The sequence below is a fragment of the Watersipora subatra genome, chromosome 1, assembly GCF_963576615.1.
Source record: "Watersipora subatra chromosome 1, tzWatSuba1.1, whole genome shotgun sequence".
NCBI classification, from domain to species: Eukaryota; Metazoa; Bryozoa; class Gymnolaemata; order Cheilostomatida; family Watersiporidae; genus Watersipora; species Watersipora subatra.
Genome location: NC_088708.1, coordinates 74,953,468 through 74,969,853, shown reverse-complemented (window position 1 = coordinate 74,969,853; position 16,386 = coordinate 74,953,468). Strand labels below are relative to the sequence as shown.

At 36.2% G+C, this 16,386-nt stretch overlaps 2 protein-coding genes across 3 annotated transcripts; both read right to left on the bottom strand.

The window, feature by feature from the left end:
• Positions 1 to 398: 398 nt before the first annotated feature.
• LOC137410601 (oxysterols receptor LXR-alpha-like) lies at positions 399 to 5,657 on the bottom strand. Its single transcript, XM_068096047.1, has 9 exons — positions 5,545 to 5,657; positions 3,519 to 3,579; positions 3,126 to 3,244; positions 2,888 to 3,035; positions 2,523 to 2,668; positions 2,202 to 2,319; positions 1,139 to 1,302; positions 914 to 1,013; positions 399 to 817 (listed from the first exon to the last, which is right to left on the bottom strand). Exons 2-9 carry the CDS (start codon positions 3,574 to 3,576, stop codon positions 549 to 551), a joined length of 1,122 nt encoding a protein of 373 aa, XP_067952148.1. The 5' UTR covers positions 3,577 to 3,579; positions 5,545 to 5,657; the 3' UTR covers positions 399 to 548.
• A 260-nt stretch (positions 5,658 to 5,917) lies between these two features.
• LOC137410603 (adenosine deaminase-like protein) lies at positions 5,918 to 12,303 on the bottom strand. Of its 2 annotated transcripts, XM_068096048.1 has the most exons (9): positions 12,206 to 12,249; positions 11,903 to 11,972; positions 11,504 to 11,643; positions 10,975 to 11,206; positions 10,315 to 10,464; positions 8,383 to 8,463; positions 8,141 to 8,279; positions 7,266 to 7,366; positions 5,918 to 6,284 (listed from the first exon to the last, which is right to left on the bottom strand). In XM_068096048.1, the coding sequence occupies exons 2-9, from the start codon at positions 11,927 to 11,929 to the stop codon at positions 6,093 to 6,095; spliced, it is 1,062 nt and encodes a 353-aa protein (XP_067952149.1). In that variant the 5' UTR covers positions 11,930 to 11,972; positions 12,206 to 12,249; the 3' UTR covers positions 5,918 to 6,092. The 2 variants fall into 2 exon arrangements, with proteins under 2 accessions (XP_067952149.1, XP_067952150.1); XM_068096049.1 differs by having other exon boundaries at positions 11,562 to 12,303.
• Positions 12,304 to 16,386: the final 4,083 nt, after the last annotated feature.

Below are 16,386 nucleotides of genomic sequence, written 5' to 3'. Positions count from 1 at the left end.
GAGAGTATTGTAGCTGATCCAATACGAATTATTATGTACACTCGAAGTTGTTCGCTCATGTTAAAAACTTCGCTGAACGAAAACTTACGGCAAACCGAGTACGTACTTGAAAAATAGATAATAGTGATTTTTAGACTTAGACTAAGCATCTACGCATTTATAAGAGGAATACGCTGAACCAACAATTTTTTTTGTCTAATCGATAGCCTAATAAAACTCAAGCAGTGGTGCAAGCAAGTAACAAGGACGATAAAACAGACTTAGTAACTCGGCAATACTTCTTCACTCAATTTAGAAATCTTACAGTTTGGTTCTAAAACTAATCCAATGTGAGAAAATTAGAAAAACGACTATGAACGCATTATTTCATAAACAGAAACAAAATTGAACAGTTGCATTAATGGTATGTTTTATTAGAACAGAAAAGTAATAGCAAAAGAAAGTCAAAAATGACTGAAAATATCTAGCAAGTGTGCAAACCAGTAATCGTTGTTAGCAAGTTTGAGTTTCAACATGGGATGAGATGAAATTTATTTATGTGACAAACATCAGCATTCTTTGTATGCACTTGGAGGATGGAGGTCAAAAAGTTCTGTGATAACAGGTGAAACTGACAATTTGCGCACATCAGCTCTATACATGTTAAGCAGCAAAGAATGTTGATTACCTATATCTGAAATATGAGACAACAATGATAGCATGTTTTTACCAAAGTCTGGGTTGTTCGGCCGAGTAGTCGTGACATATTCTTTCATAGATGTTAAATAAGATTCCCGAAGTTCGGCAAGTTTCTCTTTTTCCATAATGTTTGGTCTTTCTAAAAATATTCAAGGATGAACAGTTGATGGTCTGACTGCATTTTCATATAGAATTCACCTGGCCGTGCTAGACAAAAGAACAAGTCATGCCTTACCAGGATTAAGGAGAGCGAGAGTGACGAGAATTGCCTTATCTGAGGGGAGAAGACTCCTGCACTCATCACTCAATTCCATTATGCTTGTCACATATTCCTTCTACATCACCCAAATACATCAGCATTACAAACACAAACTGTTGACTAATAAAAGAACAACCATTTATGAAAACAATGCAAGCAGTTGGAACAAAATACTATGAAGTCTACGATAAAGAGGCTTACAGTGTAGACGGTAGTCACTTCACAAATAGGTATCTGCGTCCCATCTGAGATAGTAACTGAGTCTTGAATACAACAAAGATTTTTACTGTTCAGAATTGACCAGATCTCTATAAATCCTGTTTTCAGTAAAATCAGTTGATCGTCAGGGTGAAGGTCATTGAAACCTGTAAAGACAGCAAGAATGACTATGGGCTAACAAAATGAAAGATTGTTGAGTATGTTATACGATGTACTTCAAGCCGTTTCTCTTCTCACAAATCTCGGGGATTTATATTCACATAGAGCTATTTTTTCCTGAATTTCTATCAATAACTACACTCAGTGTTGTGGCAAACGACTGACCTGAGAATTGCCATGCATATCACACAGTTCGTGTAGAACACTATAGAGTAAATGTAATCTACCAATTGGTGTAGCATCGACTAGGAATCATGAAGAGAAAAATAGCTCATGTTACTAATCAAATGCCATGCATGGCTTGACTGATCTAGGGAATCGGCTATTGTTGACTCCGTTAGTCAATGAAGCATTGCAATCAAAAACGCTTGACTATTCTCCAAGTTGTCAACAGTCATATCAACATTATGTATGCTTTTGCTAGTGTTTTTTTAGAGACTTGACTAAAAGAATTATATCGCAACCTGCTGGATTAAAATTCTGAAATTCTATAAAGGTATTCAAGTATCTCGGGATATATTTGCTAAAATCTTGCTTGCAGTTTCTGACAAATGTTGGAGCTAAAATTTCATCTAAGCTGCTGTAATAATATAAAGATTGACAGGTAGGCCACAAGTAAAAAGGTTTAGCATTAGTATATATAAATAATAATATGAAAATAATAATATATACATATATAATTAACATATAAATGTTATGGTTGTATGAATCTGGACGCGGTATCTTATCGTTCAGTATCCTATTTTACTGAGAGTTAGCACAATTAAGAAATCGCCATAACTCTAAGCATGTCACAGCTAGTCATCGATATAGCCAGCAAGAGAACGTTCTACTCCGCTACGGAGAGAACGAAATAATGAGAGACCAGAATCTACCCTACATTCACCTGGGACACGCCTAGAGAAAAGTACCACATCTCTGATGAGCCTTTCATAAAGAGAACAGAGCTGAGAGAACATGGCAGTTTTGTAAGATGCCACTGAGTTCTCCATCGGTTCATCTGACTGTAGAAAACATAAGTACATGTATTACTAACTTGAGATTAACTGAACACACAGAACAAGATGAAAATACAAGGCAACACCGAGACAAAATAATATCTCATTCCTAACGCATCCACTTCTACAAGGTAGGCTCCGTTACACATTACAAGGTATCTGACCTTTCACATAAGTGGCAGCAACACACGCCTATGTTCACTACTCACAAGAAGGAGAGGCTGAATCTTTTGAGCATCCAATTTCTTATCAACAATGCCAAAGAAACGCGCATAGGCTTTGCTTATTTGACTTATGCGATGTGGTGTACCAATAGGCAGATGCTTGGCTGGGGCTCTCCGACTCAGTCGAACTGCTACAGAGGACATAAACATCTACTTTATTATTGTCATAAAATTTACTTGTACTGCTCATCTACTGAAATCTGATAAAGTTGCAATAGCAATAGCTCATCATTTCTTTTCCCCATGGTAGTCACGGTAATGAGTTATAGCTGATATATAGTCATGAGACATTCACTAGAGTAGGTTAATACATTACGAATGAGAAGCTTCAGGTATAAAAGTCGATGCACCTCGTCGAGACATTCCCGTTGTTTCACATTTTTTCATCCAGCAGCGTTTGCAGCGCTTGCTCTGTGACTTGAAACTGACCTCACAGCTCTCTTTCCCTACCAGGCATTTGTACTTCACAGATCTCACAGTGTTCCGCTTAAAGAATGCCTATGAAAAGGATAACTAGCTTGAGTTTTTTAACACTTCGGCAGCTCGGTAACAAAGAGATAGACGAATAAGGAGACAGCGTCTGGATACCTGGCAGCGTTCACAGGACTGAACACCAAAATGCTTCCTGAATGCTCGGTCACTGCAAACTTTACATGGCTTCCTCAGTACTGACCTCACAGCAAAGGGAACGGTCTTAAACACCCGCCCTAAACAGGATAAAGCACAAACTTTTAATATATTTTTACACATTCAAAATAGGTTTTTAATCAAAATTGTGACAGACAAATCTTCGAAGCACAGCCACAGTAAATTACTAAACTGCTGACAAACTAAACATGATTAAGGGTCTAACTTAATCGAACACCGTAAAAGAATTAATATAGCCTACACCAAAAAAACAGACAGTAGTCCTAGTAGTTCTGTATTTACTAGTATTCATTGTTAATACTGTGTCTTTGATGTTATCTGAGAAAGGCATACCTCTCTTGTTAGCTGGAGCGGACAGGCCATTTGCAAGGTCACCATTACATACCGTCATGTCCTGAAACAGTGGGTATAAAAACAATGATCTGCTTCCTAACACGTGTTGAGCATCTCCTAAATACTGCACTTGCCATGATGAGTCCATTTTACCACAATTACTTATTTCACTGTCAATCGAGATAGCTTCTTGAGATCTTATTAAAGATCTCAAGTTAAAGATCCTTGTTAAAGAAATTTGTGTATTAAAGAATAGATAAGCACTTCCACAATATCAATTGCAATGTCTAACTATACTACTTTAAGGTTAATAATATTACTTCCACTAACTTGATGGCAATAAATGCTACCTATTCTGATTGGCACTTCTGACAGAATTCATATTAGTCTTTATCAAACTGTTAGCCTTTATATTGTAGTTGTTTTTGTACACGATTTCATTTGTGTATTAATACAATTTTATTTACCAGTCACGGTTGAGTGTTGCGGATGCTATCATAAAGTCATACCAAACAAGCAACTGATTGTCCTTCAAAACATTACATCATTATTAAGGTAAGTTTAACTATTTAGAGCTTTAGCAAATTGATTCCAAGTCTAGAACTCCCAACGGATTGGATAGAAATTGGACTGAAATGATACAACAATATGGTGAGTGACTTAACACTCATACTACATATAAGAATGACATAAAGACCTGCACACGCCATTTTTATCACATATATCAAGAGCGCTCTAACAATGGCAGAATTTGGAGCTGTGTGACCACTAGTTGATTGCTTGTTCCTTGATAAACAATATAAATCTGTTGAGATTAGGGGCATTAGGGTAACTACAAGAAGCCATTTGCACCTTTGTCCTCACTCTTATTAGTGCGCAAGCAGAGAATAATGCAAAGACTAAGAACAAATCACAGCAATGCATCAAGCATGCTTTACTTTCACAAGATAATTATAACACAGCATAGGGTCCTACTAGTTAGTTTTGGAACAGACTTAAAAAGTGTTCCTCTATGCATTTAATACAATACAAATCTTCTGGGCAGCAGGAATATAGAGCAGAGCAAGATCGATCTAAAAGGAATTGCTACTGGAGATGTCGAATTTACATATTCTGTCTCACTCAAGGAATGAAACAAAGTTGCTGGTCTTGTGTTAGCAAGTTATTTACAGGTAACATTGTTGAAGAGAGATTTTAGCCAAATGGTATTTACTGCATCTTATTACCTAGGCCAGCTCAGCCTTCTTGGTGACTAGCTCAGCAGGAATCAAAATGCTGAAAGAACATGAGTAACTCATTCTTTAGATATACAACAACTGTAGTTACTGGGCAGTGGAGGGCAGCTAAAATGTGTTTTTGTTACTAAAAAATTATAGCAACTCACACAGCAGCATACATCATAGACCACATCACCGCAGCTTGAAAGAGCTTTTAGAGTTGAAGTAACTTGCTAATAAAATAGGTGATAATAAATCTAGAACGCTACACCGTTATGGTGAGATTACTATTAAATTACCATAAAAGATGAGATTGTGCACACGATACCTTACTCGCTATCAATACCAAGGTACGAATATGTACTTGCCATTAAACTGCCTTGTTTCTCAGCCTCGTTACAAAGAGGGACGTTATACTGTCTACACATAACAAAAGCACTGAGCTGTATCTGTCATTAGCGACAAGCAATTCGGGTTATTATTCAAATTATTTGATTTGTAGTACTTTTGCTACAAATATCTCACCAGTAGGCACACAAGGCCCTTTGCACCTGTGCGTCATCATAGCAAAATTCGGTTTTGTTAACAAAATATTTTTAACGCTTGAAACACTGGTACTACGTGCCTACTATCCGTGGTTTGAAACTATTTTCTTGACTAATTTAAGAATTATTGAATAATCAGTTCATGCACAAATTCATAACGCTTTGAATAGTCTCGAACGATCAATATCGTCTTTACCGGCATATAGACATTGTGACAGTGATATTGTTCTACTTTTTTGTTATTTTATACAGCCAACTATTTACCTTCTGTAAATGCTTTCTTATGATTGTTTATCCATTACACAAGATAGACACTTGCTGGGAGATTCTTCTTCGGTTAGGTTCGCTCTCCAGTTTCCATTGTAGCAGATTTCTACTCGATGAATTACCTAGCAGAATCAGAATAATGTACCCACCCATTTTCGCTCTATGAAAATAAACGTTTGCGAGGCAGAAAACTGCGCTAAGAAAGCTGGTTAGAATTGTTTACTCGTGTAAAACCTTGTAGACAAAGGTAGATAACTGCTAATTGATTGCATTGATAGATTGAATATTAACACGTTATATAGTGTCACAGGAAAATAATTTTACCATAATTTATTGCTAGACTTATTTTGTGCAGCTGTTACACATATGGTTTACAAAAGTATAAAAACTTTATTTGAGACAAATGCAGAATCTCCTCACCAATGAAGGAGCAAATACAGTATTAAGCTGCTTTAGGTTAGACATAAGTCCTAAAATTCCTCTCATACAACCATTTTGCAACTTGATTATAATCAACTATAATCAACAAAAGCTAAAAATTTAGCTTAATTTTTCAACGATTCCCTCCAACTGGTGAAGTATTGCTTGAAAGAGTCTTTCACGGAATCATCCTCAAATATATAATTGATGGCGTTATACGCTAAATCCAGCATATCATCTCTTGAAAGTTTAAATACATCCATCACACATTTGTACTCATCTGACAGCTTGGTAGCAAACACTCCCTTGTCATCAGTCTGTAAAACCATCAAGTAATACCATGTGTGAGTGTATATCTCATAATCACTAGTAATAGCATTTGCATGTATAGAACTGCCTAGCACTTGTATGATAGCAAATCTATGGAAAAAAGAGGCAGAACGATATAATCAATACAGAATACAAAATAAAGAAAAGTACGCAAGGTCAGAAATCTGCTTCTAACAAACAACCATAATGTGCAGAAATTTTTTCTGTATTTTGCAGCACCAGACATATTAACATGGAGGCAAAAATAGAAATTGCAGGCATTCTTATTACATTAGATTAATATACAGTATGTACTGCGACTCCGTAGCTGATAAAAATCAAAAGTTGAACCAGGAAAAATTCTGATTGCATACACGTGCTTATAACATAGCTAAAGCATTGATATAAAGGTTGTAGCAGAATACAATGCTGTTTGTACCGACTGAATACTGGTTTCATTCAGCCTGAAATTATAGAAAGGTTATAATTTCAGGCTGGATATAAGTAGGACAGCAGTTGAGCGTATGAGAATTTACATATAAACTCGACTGGCTCAGAGAGCTTGTGTCTGACCTTTGTATCAAAGCAAGACACTCACTCTGAAACATGATTGATTTTCGTCAGGGTTATTCTCTTCCCTCTTATTTGTATGCGTTTGCATGAAGAGCTTCATGCAAAAGATGCTGACCAGCAGTATAAAAGTTGTCAAACTTCAATCTAAAGCTACATCCTGATGAATCGATATTGATTTTCCAACACAGCAGAGACTAACAGATAGTCTATATATTCATTGATAACTTATCAAGATTTCAGCTAACCTTCGTGTCTGTAACATACTTTTGTGTTGCTTTCTACATTCTATTCTGCACAGCAACCACATGGTTCGGCAAAGTTAGGTTTAGGTTTGATAGGATCACTATTGCCAAATTACAGAGATGATAGACTGAACTCTTAGGCTACTATAGCAATCAACAATGGCGACTACTCACACAAATTATGATTGGATGTTTCATCCGATGCCAAGCTTGAAAGTGGTGCTTTTCAAAAGATGGAGTTACTTGCCCTTTGACATTAGATGTGAGACATAACTCTAAAAAAGAACAAAGAGAACTGCAAAAGAACGGGCTATTACTTCAAAGCCAGAAAAACATGACAATTTTTATCGCCATGCAATGTCGTGCTGGTACTGTGTTGAGATCATATTGAATGTTTTGACAGACTCCGAGTTTATTATCCTAAAACATGCGATTAAAAGACTAATTAACATAAAACTAACAATGAAGGACATTTTCGTCAATCTGCTGACCGCAAGTAATAAACAAACAAAGTTGTATAAATAATACGAAGCTGCTAATGATGATAATACGATAAGTTACTGCAGCGGGCATCAGTATGTTATACTCCTTCAGTGAAATCCTTTAGTATATTCATTGCAACTCTCTTGATGAACAGTCAAACAGCGACTGACCGACAGCCAGATTTTAGACTATTTAGTAGCTTGCTGGTCTCATCACTAACAGTACCTTTGTACTCACTTGAAGACTCATCGTAGTACTTCCTTACACCTGCCTCATAGCTACAATACATAGCTAGCCGCCTTTAAAGACGTGACAACTCTCGCACTGATTCAGCTTTTAGTCATGCTTGAATAATACCCAGCTATTCATCGCCTGTACATGCCATGACCACCCACCTCTGATCATGGCTGCCTACCCTTGTCCATGTCTGTCCCCTCCTGACCATGTAGCTGTCCACTCCAGACAATACATGTAATTGTCTACACCTGATCATATTTGTCACATCTCCAACTGATCAGACCAGTCTTAAGGAGCTCAATAGAAAGTGGATGAAGTTCATCATGTACCTAGTGGAATCTGTAGAGATCTGGTCTGATCTAGAAGTTGTTGCGTGCCTCCATACTTGGGATGAATAAAGGTTCCATGACCAATTCTGTGTGGGCATAACTCCAACATTTGACTTGTCTCATTCACTATCCCATCTACCTAATAAATCATACCAACATGTGAGCACACAAATCAGCAATCAAAAACACGTAAGTCCAAATAGGTAGAGTAAAAATCAGTAAAGTACAAACACCAAGCTAACCTCCGCAAGATGTAGAGCCAATTTGAGACCGTGTGAAACTGCCTTTACTAAAACAGGAACAAAAGTTGTAGCGTCTCCAATCTACAAATAAAAATAAGCAGCCAAGTTCAGCACCAAAAATGAAATATCAGTAAAAAGCTTGACACACGAAATCGAAAATATCTACAGCAGCATCACAGACACCTCTATGTTTTTGACCATAGCAGCAAAGGATGTGGTAACATCGATTCTTTGAAAAGGTAAGATGTATGTAAAATATGCTCTGTATAATGAACAGTAAGCTACACTAAACTGACACTGTTAAATATATACTGTGTATAGTGAACAGTAAGTTACACTAAATTGACACTACTAAATATATACTGTGTATAGTGAACAGTAAGCTACACTAAACTAACACTACTAAAGATATACTGTGTATAGTGAACAGTAAGCTATACTAAACTCACACTACTAAAGATATACTGTGTATAGTGAACAGTAAGTTACACTAAACTGACACTACTAAATATAGACTATGTATAGTGAACAGTAAGCTACACTAAACTGACACTACTAAAGATATACTGTGTATAGTGAACAGTAAGTTACACTAAACTGACACTACTAAAGATATACTGTGTATAGTGAACAGTGAGTTACACTAAACTGACACTACTAAATATATACTGTGTATAGTGAACAGTAAGTTACACTAAACTGACACTACTAAAGATATACTGTGTATAATGAACAGTAAGCTACACTAAACTCACACTACTAAAGATATACTGTGTATAGTGAACAGTAAGTTACACTAAACTGACACTACTAAATATATACTGTGTATAGTGAACATTAAGTTACACTAAACTGACACTACTAAAGATATACTGTGTATAGTGAACAGTAAGTTACACTAAACTGACACTACTAAAGATATACTGTGTATAGTGAACAGTGAGTTACACTAAACTGACACTACTAAATATATACTGTGTATAGTGAACAGTAAGCTACACTAAACTGACACTACTAAATATATACTGTGTATAGTGAACAGTAAGTTACACTAAACTGACCTGACTGAAACAACTGTGAAAAAATATCTTATTGATAAGACATTGTGAATTGAATTTACTCTGGGTGAGACTGGAATAAAAGGCAAATTGTTGACCTTTTAGAGGGACAGATGAGACAACGACTAAGGTGGTCCCAACATAAGCGTTAAGATTCACACCAAATTTTACCATAAACTCTCAAACTAGAAACAAACTGATCATTCACAGCTAATATTACAAAAGCATAGGTAGGTTATATCTGTAGCTTGGTGTTATATCAACTTTGGTCTTGCGCTGCAGTCAAGTTTGTTTTTTATGGTTTCAGCTATACATATTATATAAGGACTATTTTGATGTAAAACAGACCAAACTGAAAAACATAATAAAGAAAGTTTGCACATACACATGTTTTCCTTCATCAAACATCCTCAAATCAACATCCATCTATGTTGTCGGGGTTAAACGACTTGACAAATTTTCTTTCAAGCTTACAAATATTAATTTTCATAAAGTAAAACAGTTTCTACATAGCTTCCAGTTAATAAACTAATTGTCGATATTAGGAACCAAACTAAATAGTCTGTAGGATATCCAAAAGCCCAAAATCTTAACTTAAACAATCACTTAAAGGGCCCTGTTGTATCAGAACATTTACTCAAATCAATGAATGTACAAGATTTGAAAAACCTCAAATCTAGCAAAAATACCAATAATTACTCAGGCATTCATTGAGCTGACGGTCTCCATAGAAGTGATTAGTAGTATATTCAAGCTAACTAACTTCCAAGCCAGCTAACATCATAATAATTCACATATAATGCAGATACCAGCCTTAGTTCTGTAAATTAATGAGAACATGAGCAGATAGCTTCTACTGCTAGACAATACTCACAGAGCTATCACCACTTAAGTCGACACCAACCACTAGACCTGTTTGTTCTTTGTATTTGATTGCGAGGTCTACTGTCTCCATAGCGTGTTCAACTGAATTGCGTCGATCTATTGCCGCCAGGTATCTCACAACTATAGGTCTTCTCTTTCCCTACACATCATCACACTATACAGGTACCAAGAGAGGGTGAACACAAGAACTTTTCAAACAAACCTACATGGTTGAGAGAAGTTCAAGTAAAGATTTCTGCTATCATTTCCAAATTTATAATTATTTTTATTGTTAAATGATATGCAAGGAGTAACCATAGCCTCCTGCTTAGTCAGGCCAGAGTATGTGATGAATTACGTAGGCTATGAGCTATCCCGTTGCGTACCCATTAAAAAGAATTTATGCTAATGAGCATTGATCAGTTAGATAGCGTTATTGATGCTTGTAGCAATAATTCATTAAGGTGAAGGAAACCATTCGCTCTTCAAAACGTATACAAAATACAAAAAGTTCGTACAAAAATTTGTTAGCTCTAAGTACATGAGAAATTGCTAATAGAGATAATTAAATGCACAGACGTAAAGGCAAAGTAACTGGCCGGTAATCAATGCAGTTCAAGCTTAACAAGGTTTAAGTCAACAATAGATAAACAGATTGCTGGGCACTCACATCATACGGCCCTAACTCACTCTCAGATGTTTTGTCTCTAATCGCGCGTAAGACTGTACGCATGTAACTATCCTGGGTGACATCAGTCTCCGCTATAGCCCTAGGAGTACTTCTCAGTTCCAGGTACACGACTCCATCATTTGCAAAATCATCTATCACAGCACACGTCGCCTGGTACAGCGAGTCAAGGTCATTGACAATGGAGTGAACTAATTTAAACATGTTGAAGCACCTAAAACAAGTGATGGCGCCCACGAAGTTCACCAGTCTAAAATGTTTGTGTGGCTACTTGACTTGCATAGAACATAAATACACAGAACATAATGAATTATTTCATTGAAAACGGCGAAACCTCCCTGAACTAATTGCGCAATGACAAATATGTTACAGAGAAGAGCTTGACTTCATTTCTTGAAAAAAACTATAAGCTATTTCTACAAACGCTCTGGATCGATGGAAATTTAATACATTAAATATTATTGTGAATAACAAATAATCGCTTGGCATAGAAAAGACAATTATCACCCACTCTTTCAGGGTTCGACGCTGACCATCGGCTATACAAGTATGCAAGTTTGTAAGGTGACCTCTGATAGCCTCAGGTTTCTTTTTGATCATGCTGGCAAGGGTTTCTTCAGTTATAGATCCATTAAGATGGGCATGAAGCTCCTGGGAATATGTAAAATATAATCACTGTGCTAGAGGTCTCTCAGTTGTGTTTTAAGAGAAAGTTGAGTGACAATATCGACTGTAAATTCCTGTAAATATTCCTCTCTGTCATTCATACACAAGTATGACTCCGTAGCTGTAATTAACAGTTATCCAGTTCTTACTCTCCCCCATACCCTTTGTATCTTTGCTAGTAACACCGAGTTCATAGGGGTGTGAGCAACAAAAGAAAAACTAGCTAAAAATCCTGCATACATACCACTTTTGGCATAGTTCTAAAATCCATAGTAGCTGATCAATCCTTTTGGGTAGATATAATTGTCGCACAACTAAAAGCATGAGAATCAACTATTGCTTTAACAGCCAAAGAATCCTTCGCTAGTACATAGACATACATGAAAAAATTTTGAAGGTTTTTTGCAAAAATATCCAGTAATGTTTTGTTTACTTCCTGTATTATTTTAGTATCAAAATAAAACTAATTCTTTTCGTGATTGGCTGATGATCATGAAATATAACTTAAAAATTCGGATGCGATGTAATATTTTTATGCACAACTTACAAGGTACAAGTATAACAATATAACCAGGAGATGCCATGTTATATACATGTATCCTTCATCTACAATCCATCATGTAAATCTTCTCTTCATATTGTCAAACTTGAGTAGGCCGCACATCTTTTGTGAAAAATAAAATTACACAGAAATGCTACGCACGATATTTCAATTCCAAAATGGACATAGGTACTGGCAAACACTATTAATTTACAGTTGATGATGAAATAATGAGATCTCGTTACAGGCTGGGTGATTGATGATACAGCAGACGCGCATAGCATAGGCACTGCTACTTTGCATTACACAATCAGAGTTGTCTACCCTTACCACGAATTCTCACTGAGTCTATCATCTGGACCAAGAACAATGTAATACACGTTTATCTGCTTCATATACTACATTGAAACTTTGATAGCTGAACTGCTTTTGTTTCTGTAAGCTGGCCATTTCTTGTCTGGAACAGGCAGTACTCAGTTATTTTAGAGGCAGTTAATCAGCTAGAATCCAATTGTTTGGTTTTGATTTTTAGGTGAGTGTTATGCTCTATTAGTCTATTGGGAGATCAGGGATTGCTTGTTAAAATGATCTAACTCTTACATTATGTATGCTGCAAAATTTTCTGGCCGACTTTGTGCAATTTATTCCAGAAAGAAGCCCTGTTAAAAACAAGCAAAGCAAACTTGAACAAAATTGGATACTGGCAAATGCTAAAGCATCTTACAAACAGCTTTTAGACCATACATATTCTAACCTATTCTATTTCCTGTCCATGAGCCCATAGAAAGGAGCACTGATAAGCAGGTTCTTGTCCTGGGTGACCACATTGATTGACACTCAGCAATTTCGTACTGTTTTTCGGCAGTAATGGCTTCTTCCAGACTCTAGGCACTGATTAGCAGCAAGAGCTGCCGAAGTGCATGGTCGTCTATCGCTCATTGGAAGTGTTCCAATGTCACCTCATTCTCGGCAGCACACTCAAGATCGCCATAGGCCAACTTCGACAGCCTCTTCGCTCTGTTGCCCAATTATATACAATCTCTTCCTGCTCAGTGTAAATAGAGCAGCTGTTCTCTTGCTTCAAACACAGACAGTCCAAACATCAGTAGCAGTTTCCTATTAACTTCAGCAACTGTGTCGGCTCTTTCAGTTTCTAGCTGTTTGCTCTAAACAGACTCTCAAATTGCATTAGCACGACTCTATCTCATTGGCTCAGTGCACATATTTCTGTAATTTGTTTTATAAAACCAGTTCACCATTTATTTTGTACCTTGTTGCACTTTCTTCTCTTTCTTTTTATACACCGGCTTACAGCTGCTTATATAAAAAGATGTACAATAGTCCATTGGTTTTTCCATTGAAACTGACTTCCGTATCAGGCCTGCCAACCTAAGAGTGGGGCAATGCGTGAGATTTGGTTTTGGGGCAATTGATGTATCAATGATAGTATGTATAAAATTGTTGAAAGTGGGGCAAAAATCTCACGCATTTTCATTTTTTTTGGGTGATTGCGTGAGTCTCACGCCCAATGCGTGAGAGTTGGCAGGTATGTTCCGTATTACTAGGCTAATCCTAGGATAGCTTGATGCATATGGCTACTAGAAAAGCTGAGCAAATCAATCACAAATACATGGGTAAGTTATTGAGTACAATAATTACTAAACTATTTTACAAATGAGAAACAAATAAAACTTTTCGAAAATTATCGCTGGCCGTTCTCAACAACTAGCTACAACAAAACCTATTATTGTTCAGCCCATTGGAGGCGCTCTGAGGCCGGTCTTCGGCGACGCGAGCAAACTAAATTGACGGAAACTGCGTAGAAAGCAAATAGTTTGCGACGAGGAAAACTTACCCTAGTTCCCCAAGCAATTACGAGACGTAAACGCTCTTAGAATCATACGCATGTGCACGAAATGCTAGCATGACTCTGCATAGCAAAGGGAAACTGAAAGTCCACAATTGCAAGCATTGATAAACTCCATGCTAATAAGACTTTTTCCGAGTTTCAGAAAAGGCAGTTATTGTGGACTGTTATGAAATTTATTATATGAAGTTGTTTATCAGGGGCTTCTGAGCTATTTGAACAAAAATTTGCAGTATATAGCTTAAAGTTGACATAGGTTTATGAAGTTCATAAGTCATAAAAAATAAAACCAAAAGAACAGTGCACCAGGTTTGGCCAGGTTTAGTTATTAGGATGTTAACGTGCCAGTAATCATTAGTTAAACAAGTCAAATACAAGGCTTATATGTTATATTATTTTATAAACTTGTTTTTATAGATGAGCTACTCACCAATTTTTGTTTCTGTTCTCAGTTATTTGGCTTCTTTTCCCGTATTCAGCCAGAAGCAGTTATACTTTGGTATAGTGTTTTCATTCTTCTGCCAGATGTTGAGACTTGCAAGATTTCTGAACCTAACAACACTACTGATATTCAAATGCAGTTTCACTTTGAGCTCACTGCCAGATGCATACAAACTAGCTTGTGTAAAATCCATGTGGAATAAGAGCAGAATCTAGCATAATAACTATAGTTCAGCTTTTTTTCTATGCATACATTACGAATTACTAAAGTATTTTGTAACGAAGCATATTTATTTTTGGAATAATGTGGCGTTTTAACGTAACTTAAGCGTGGTTTTAAAAACAATTTCTGTATATTTGTAGTGATTTGGCATAAACTCATAAACAAGGTTATGCTACAAACTGAAAGATGCTGGAATTTTTTAAAGCCTCTAATTCAGAAAGTAAATTAAACCTGTTAAGCAAGAATAAAATCATCTACAGATTGTTAACTTAGTTCAATCTTCGGGATCAGATACATGTAGTCGCTGTATATTGATAGAATACATTTATGGAAGTTTTTTCAGATCTGCCACAGGGGTATGGGCTGAAGCCTATGTTATATTTGGTTTACAACTGTGATCTATATTCTTTTTCTAACATATAACCTGAATATAAATTACTCATAGACAAGACTTTGCTTTAAAATCCTAAAGATAGGAGTGCCATCTTATAGGATGGCCATGCTTTCCTTCAAAATTAAAATTCAACTAGTTATTTTGGTGAAAAACCAAATTCTGATCAAAAACAATTTTTTAGTAACATGCAACTGCAAAATGACAATTCTCATCTTCTTTTGTAGTTGCATCGGGCGCAAATTTAAAATGTGGCGAGTATGCTAACATAGTTGCTTAATATATGTCCAGATTTCTTTGAATAATTACCAAACTGTCGAAGCAATAAAATATCTGGTTGAATCAAAAACAGGACCCAGTGTTTTATTTTTTAGTTAAGAACTGAGTTAGCTTTATTAAATTTTTTCTTTAAAAATCTTTCAAATGTTAAAGACATTTGGAGTGCATTCTAAAAGTTTTTTAATTTTTTTATCTTAATTGAGAAGTGTGAAAGGCCTTTGATGGTCATGAAAAGTATGATCCTTAAAGTTGCCACCAGACATGAGTGTAGTGGCAGCTCAACGAAGGAGAATCCAAAGTTAGCTTTAGCGGACATCAGAAAATGAAAAGTTTGTTGTTTGTTAAATTTTTTTTCTTGTTTTATCACACCTCCATTAATCAAACAAAAGCTAAACCTATAGTAGAAACTTGATGCGTCAGCGGTATAGAGTATCATTTTTTAACTAGTTAGTTGGCTGGTATCTATGTCACATTGTAGACTCAATCATAATTTATATGTGCCTATGTCTGGGATAAATGTTTTTAAAGCACTTTTTTATGGTATTTTATTGGGTAAGCGGAAGGTATCTTTTTCATTTGCTTGGCTATGACCTTGGCATTCAATTTGGTCGGCACTTATTAGAAATGATCAGCGTCTGTTAGCCATTTTGTTTTGTTCGTTACTGCTATTTAATGAATAAGTGCATCATATCTACACGAAGAAGTATTTAGTTGGGTGTGTGGAAGCTTTAAGCTCTAGAAAATGGGACAAACCATTATCATTTTTTGTAAAGTAGATGAGGTGTACTTTATCTTTTTATTTAGGTGTAGTTGTCTCACCTTAGTCTTGTCTCATGCCAGCTGGTTGAAACCGATTGTCGTAAACAAAAGTTCTTGAAGGCATCAGAATGTTGATGAGATCTAAATTGATGCATGGAGACTTTTCAAGTACCATGTTCCATTGCTGGATCATTTGTTATTCTATAGCCTATTTACATCCTACATCT

Bases quoted from the DNA above. Each gene is read 5' to 3' on its own strand.
- LOC137410603 (XM_068096048.1), bottom strand. From the start codon at position 11,929: ATGGATTTTAGAACTATGCCAAAAGTG. The intron at 10,465-10,974 runs GTGAGTGCCCAG...GATGATGTGTAG, and splicing joins GTGAGTTAGGGCCGTATGAT to GGAAAGAGAAGACCTATAGT. The intron at 6,285-7,265 runs GTGAGTAGTCGC...ATGGTTTTACAG, and splicing joins AACATCCAATCATAATTTGT to ACTGATGACAAGGGAGTGTT.
- LOC137410601 (XM_068096047.1), bottom strand. From the start codon at position 3,576: ATGACGGTATGTAATGGTGACCTTGCAAATGGCCTGTCCGCTCCAGCT. The intron at 1,303-2,201 runs GTGAATGTAGGG...CTGTCTTTACAG, and splicing joins TTTCTCTAGGCGTGTCCCAG to GTTTCAATGACCTTCACCCT. The intron at 818-913 runs GTAAGGCATGAC...GAATATTTTTAG, and splicing joins TCTCGCTCTCCTTAATCCTG to AAAGACCAAACATTATGGAA.